Below are 6,366 nucleotides of genomic sequence, written 5' to 3' on the forward strand. Positions count from 1 at the left end.
CCTCTCCCTCCCTCTCTCCCTCTCTCCCTCTCCCTCTCCCTTTCTCTCTCTCTCTCTCTCTCTCTTTCTCTCTCTCTCTCTCTCACACACACACACACACACACACACACACACATGTGCACACACACTTCACCCCGTCCCTTCTCAAAAGTGTTTTCCTTCTGACCACTGCCTCCCCCAATCAACCCACCCTTTTGTCAGGCCCCAACCCCTTCTCTTCTCCCTTCCCCTCTTACTTCTCTGTAGGGTAAGATAGATTTCTATGCCCAACTGAGTATGTTTGTTATTCCCTCTGAACCAGTTCTGATGAGGGTGAGGCTCAAGAACTCCCTTTCCCACCTCCTGCATCTTCCCTTCCATTGTCAAAGTGCTTTCTATCCCTCTTTTATGTGAGATAGTTTGCCCCATGCTGCCCTTCCCTTTCCCCTTCTCCCTGAGTATTCCTTTCTCACCCCTTCATTTTCTTTTTTGAGCCATCATCCCGTCACATTCAGCTTACAGCCATGTGCTCCCTGTCTACAGTCCTTCTAACTGCCATAATAAGGAGAGACTTTTCAGGATCCACAAGTATCATTTTCCCATGTAGGCCTGTTAACAGTTTAACCTTCTTGAATCCTTTAGGATTTCTATTTCTCTTTCATGCTTTCCTTGAGTCTTGGATTTGGAAGTCACCTTTTCTATTTAGCTCTGATCTTTTCATCAGGAATGCTTGAAAGTCCTCTGTTTCATTAAATGTCCATTTTCTGGGGCAGGTGATTCTTGGTAGGCATCTCTTATAACTCCTTTGCCCTCTGGAATAGCATATTCTAAGTCCTCCAATCATTTCAGTTAGAAACTGCTGAATCTTAGGCTATCCTGACTGTGATTCCTCAGTATTTGAATTGTTTCTTTCTGGCTGCTTATAGTATTTTCTCCTTGACCTGGGAGCTCTGGAGTTTGGCTACAATGTTCCTGGGAGTTTTCATTTGGGGATCTCTTTCGGAGGCGATTGGTATATTCTGTTAATTTCTATTTTTCCCTCTGCTTCTAGAATATGAGGGCAGTTTTCATTGATACTTTTCTGAAAGATGATGTCTAGGCTCGTTTTTTGATCATGGCTTTCACATAGTCCAATAATCCTTAAATTATGTCTCCTCGAACTATTTACCAGTGCTTTTCCAATGAGATATTTCATATTTTCTCAATTTTTTTTCATTCTTTTGATTGTGCTTGAGTGATCCTTGATGGTCCATGCTACCATTACCTTCCACTTGCCCAATTCTAATTTTTAAAAAAATTACTTTCTACAGCGAGCTTTTGGACCTCCTTTTCCATTTGGCCAAATCTGCTTTTCAAGGCATTCTTCTCTTCATTGGATTTTTGTGCCTCTTTTACCATTTGCCATACCTCTTTTACAATTAATACATGGAATCAAAATTTGGCATAGTCTGTTTTTTAAGTTATTTTCTTCAGTGTTTTTTGTGCCTCCTTTACCAAACTGTTGGCTCCTTTTTCATGATTTTCTTCTATCACTCTCCTTTCTTTTCCCAATTTTCCTCTGCTTTCTTACTTGATTTTTAAAATCCTTTCTGAGCTCTTCCATGGCCTGAGACCAATCCATAATTTTCTTGTAAACTTCGGATGTAGCAGTTTTGACTTTATTGTCTTCTTCTGAATTTATGTTTTGATCTTTCCTGTCACAAGAATAACTTTCTATAACCAAGATTTTTCCTTTCTATTTCCTGACTTTAGCTCAGTGCTTCTGGAGTTCAGGGGCGCCGCCCCAAGTTTCAGGTTTTTTGGGCAGCCATTTTCAGAGGTGGATCTGGGGACCTGTAAACTTTCGGTTCTTTCGAGGTGTGTTTGCTTCTCTCCTAGCCTGTGTTTTTGTCTGTGAGCAGCCACAAGCACTCTTTTCCTCCCTGTAGCTGGGACTAGGACCCAGCTTCCCTGTGGCCAAAAGCTATTCCTTGGGGCGGCCAGGTGGCTCAGTGAGTAAGAGCACCGGCTCCAGTGTCGGGATGACCTGGATCAAATCCGGGCTCAGATACTAGCACCACACCCAGAAATAACTGGCCGTGTAATCTTGAGCAAGTTACTTAACCCCAATTGCTTAAAAAAAAAAGCTATTCCTTGCCCTATTAGGACTGCAACACAGATCCAAGTATGGGCAATGCAACAGAACCCTGACCAGCTCACCATCCTGCTGAGGGATCTGGAAACCGCCACTCCTAGCACTGATTCAGCTGCCTCGAGTGCCTACTGCTGCTTTGCTGGGGCTAGGGCTGTGCTGGACTGCTTTCCTCTCTTGCCCAGGTGGGACACACCTTTCCTGCTGACTTTCTAAACTGTCTTGGGCTAATATTTCAACACATTCCTTTGTGGGTCCTGCCACTCCAGAACTTGTTGTGAGGCATTATGTAAAGTTGTTCGAAGAGGTTTTAGGGAGAGTTGAGGCAAGGTGCTGCCTTTTCTCCGCCGTCTTGGCTCCATGCTCCCATCTCTTTGACTCAGCAGCTACTGAGTCTTTCTGAGCTTTTGTTTCCTCCTCAGGAACCCGGGTCCTCCAGCATTGCACCTTGCCCCACACCTTGGGAAGCTGTGAGAAATGCCCCCTTGGAGAATTTGCCCTTAAAAATGGACTGGAAACCTGCATGCAGTGTGCCCAGTGCAGAGAAGGTCAGTGTGTGACTGAGCTGTGAAGCCATAAGCTTCCCTAAAGAGAGGGAGGCCAGCCCGGGAGTCTGGGCACCAGACCAGGAGGAGAGGAAGACTTGGGCATTGTTGGCAGACCGCTGTGCCCATCTTTCCATTCCAAACCTCAGGTCTCCACTGTGAAGGGTGAGAGGGAGAAAAGTAGTCCCCATGGACAGTCATGGAGGCCTGGCCGCGCCCACTCCCTCCCTCCAGAGAACAACCCATCAGAACTGGGGGTAGGGGGTGTGGTGAAAGAGGTCAGGGTTTGGAGAGTTTCAAAATGTCCCTCAAGCTGCTAAAGGTTAGCTCAAGTATGAAGAGGGTCCCTTTGATTGCAGCCTTCCCCTGAGCCATGGAGGAGCAGCCTGGGAACCAGGAAGAGTGGGCACCCAGGGATAGGAGACGTGCTTAATAAATGTGTACTGAATAGGGGATGGGAATAACAGCTGTGGCCTTTTGTAGGGCCTCCCACTGTGGGGTAATAAAAAAGTGATAACAGCACAAGTGGGAATGAGCATAATTAAAAGTGTCACAAAGCACTGTAAAAATCTGTCCTTTGATTCTGGGGAAACTGAGGCCAGTAGAACTTTGTCCAGGGTCATAGAGCTAGTAAGCGCCTGTGGCTGGACTTGAATCTGACTCGTCTTCCCAATTCTGGGTCTAGCTCTTTCTAGCATTGCCCACCCGCCAAGCAGCAGACCAGCAGGCTGTACCAAGTATATAGTAGATGGGCTTCAGGGCCTGGCACAGCTATGCTCGGTGTGAAGAGCGGCCTTGCCAGGAAGTCCCAGGGGGGCTGGCATCTTTGCCAGGCAGAATGGAGGAACAGCTCCTGGGGAGGGCTGAAGCCTCACAGCAGCCGCACACCAGCCTGACTCCCAACTGCCCTGTCAGAGCTCTGAGGTCGTCTGGCCGCGTGAGCCAAGAGCACGCTTCTGGCCGTTTGGTTGTTCCAGGGATGCTCCCCTTGCGATGGCATATGGGCAGCCTGCCAGTGACTCCGGGATTACCCTAACCCAAACCTGTTCCTTTGTGGCAGACCAAGTGAAGGTGGGTCCCTGTATTGGGGGTATCAACACGAAGTGCCAATGTAAAGAAGGGTACTACTGTGAGAATCCAGACTGTGAGATATGCCAGCGCTGCACAGAGAGGTAGGTGTGAGTCCAGGTGGTCTTGGGAGGGGCTGTGCCAGCAGCTGGGGGGCGGTGGGCTTCATGGAGAAGGTACAGCTTGAGCTGCCTCAAGCCCTGGGGGGCAGTGCATTGATTGCTGATGGTCTAATTCCACTTGAATGTAGTTACCTTTGTTGGGGGGGGGTGTTTATTGATGGAAACAACCAGCCAGAACCAAGGGCCAGAGGAGGCCTGCTCTAATTGGGTGAAGTTTGGAGAATTTGGGGGGTGGGGTCTCTGTCACTAGTTGAGAAACTGGAATTAAACCAAGAAAGCACCCAAAACCAGAGAGAAAGTCTAAGTTTGTGATAGCAGAAAGGAAGAAGTGAGGACATCCAGAGGGGACCCAAAAGACCTGGCCCCTCCCCATGACAATCACTGAGAAAGGAAGGATGGGGAAGGGGACCTCCTTAAGCACCTACTAGGTATTGGGCACTGATGAGTGATTTATTGACATTTTCTCAATAAAAAACACAATCTCACTGGATAAGAAAGAGAGGACATAGGAATGAGCTGTGGCAGAGAAGGGGGAGATGGAAGAGGGCCATGGACTCCCCTGGCAGCTTGGAGCAGGAGGCTTGGGCTGATGGCCCCACTTTTGCCCACCTCCTCAGCCCTTTCCCTCAGTTCCCCTCCAGGTACCTGGCTGTCCATAGATCCTGTAATCGTCCAGGCTGCCTCTGGTCAAACACTTCCATTGCCTAAATTTTGCTTCCACCCACAAGAGGCCAGGGCCTAACTGGGGAGAAAGACATGTGATTAAAGCTTAAAGTCCAGTCTTTGCTTGAATGGGGAGAATTTCCTACTGGGGGCTCAGAGCTAATGTGATGTGTATTACTAACTTCTAGCCTAATAGGAGCTTCCTCAGCTGCAGAAGAGGGACCGTTATGTGTCCCCTGGGTTTAGGGGGAGCTCCTTATGGAAGCCCGATGCTCCAGAAGGAAGCCCAGGACTCTCAGAGGCACAAGGAGCGGACCATTTATTTTATCCTGACTCTATGCCAGGCATCATGCTAAGGATAGCACTTCCAGCATGAGGGATGTGAAATGGCAAGGCAGAGAGGGCAGATGAGTCATCTGTGAGAGGGAGAGAGTAGTAGGTGGGCCTGGTTCCAGCAATGTCAAGGGAGGTGACACAGGAAAAGGCTACAAGGGACCGGCCAGCCTGTGAAGGGCTGTCAAAGGCAAACAGAAGAGCCTGGAGTGAGTGGGAGATTGTTGAGTCGGGGCTATGAGAGGGGGATCTGCACAGTGGCTTGGATTGGGGACTCTGAAGGGTCCCACCCTATTGACCACCCTGGTTCAGCCTGAACTCACAGGAATGGAGTAAGTGCAGGTTTTCCTGCCATAAGGAGAGAGACATCTCTTTGTCCCTGGGTTCAAGGTCGCTTGGACTCTGGGGTGGGGGAGGGCCTCAGTGAAGCTGCCGGAGCCTTGCCTTGCCATAATCATCCCAGAACCTGGGGGCCAGGAGGGTGGGTGCAGCAGCCTTCACTCTTCTCTGGTCTCAGGTGCCCAGAAGGTATGGAGATTTTCCAAGGATGCAACGCTACAGCAGACACCCACTGTGGGGTATCTGGCATAGGTAAGTGAGACAGTGTTGAGGACACAGGCCTTTTCTCTGCCCAAATGCACAGGGTGTCCCTCTGGAGCCCTGCAGTCAGTCAGGAGCAGGGCCAGAGCACGCCTTGCCTCATCGCTCCCCATTAGCTGTGCAGCCCAGAGCTACACCTGAATGTACACCTGCCCACCTGAGTCCTAGAAGCCCCAACTCAGAGCAAGAGGGCCCTCAGAGGCAGCTGGCAAAGCCCACAGCTGAATGAGGTGAAAGCCCCACCTCCTGTCCCCTAGAAAGTCCTAGAGCCCTAGGAGGCCTCACGGGCTGAGGAAAGAGGTGACCTGCCTGGCCCAGGTCAGTACCCAGGCCCTTTCCAGGCCACAGTGACATGCCCCTTCTCCTCCCACCTCCATCACCTCCAGAGGAGACTCAGCCACTGTCACAGGCTGGAGGGAAGGCAGAGGGCAGCTCAGGATGGGTAGGCTCTGGCCTGTCCTTCACAGACTCATTCTCTGCTTTCCCTTGGTAGGAGGCCCACAGGAAGGGATGGGGATGCTGGCGTCTTGGGTTCCCATTCTCATTCTCATCTTCATCCTCATTCTCATCCTTGGGGTTTGCTGGCTGTGTATTTACTGCAAGAAGAAAAGGAAATGGTAACTGATGGGCCTTTGGCCCTGTGGGGTCAGGGTGTTTCTGATGTCCCCCTCTTTGCTTGACTTTGGGGTTTTGGCAGAAAGGCATTTTGTAAGAATTGTTAAAAGGTAATTTGTAAGAATTCATCTGCTCCCACCCCTTACTGGGGATGAAATAAGGCTCGCTCCTGCTCTTCAAGAAGTGGAGGGAAGCGGGGCGGCTAGGTGGCACAGTGAATAGAGCACCAGCCCTGGAGTCAGGAGGACCTGAGTTCAAATCTGGCCTCAGACACTCAACACACACACACACACACACACACACACACACA

The 6,366-nt window shown here is 49.9% G+C and overlaps 1 protein-coding gene across 2 annotated transcripts in view; it reads left to right on the forward strand.

Annotated features, from left to right (window-relative positions):
* The window catches only part of LOC138144964 (tumor necrosis factor receptor superfamily member 10A-like), a 21,870-nt gene that overhangs the window by 3,254 nt on the left and 12,250 nt on the right, over positions 1-6,366 (forward strand). For both annotated transcript variants that reach the window (XM_069066568.1, XM_069066570.1), the window contains exons 2-5: positions 2,533-2,658; positions 3,716-3,827; positions 5,359-5,432; positions 5,935-6,058. In XM_069066568.1, the coding sequence (XP_068922669.1) occupies positions 2,533-2,658; positions 3,716-3,827; positions 5,359-5,432; positions 5,935-6,058 (436 nt within the window). The remainder of the gene's footprint in view (positions 1-2,532; positions 2,659-3,715; positions 3,828-5,358; positions 5,433-5,934; positions 6,059-6,366) is intronic.

This window comes from Petaurus breviceps, unplaced genomic scaffold (assembly GCF_028583685.1).
Source record: "Petaurus breviceps papuanus isolate PSGF00001 unplaced genomic scaffold, PetGlider_PUasm1.0 90721, whole genome shotgun sequence".
In the NCBI taxonomy this organism is placed as follows: domain Eukaryota; kingdom Metazoa; phylum Chordata; class Mammalia; order Diprotodontia; family Petauridae; genus Petaurus; species Petaurus breviceps.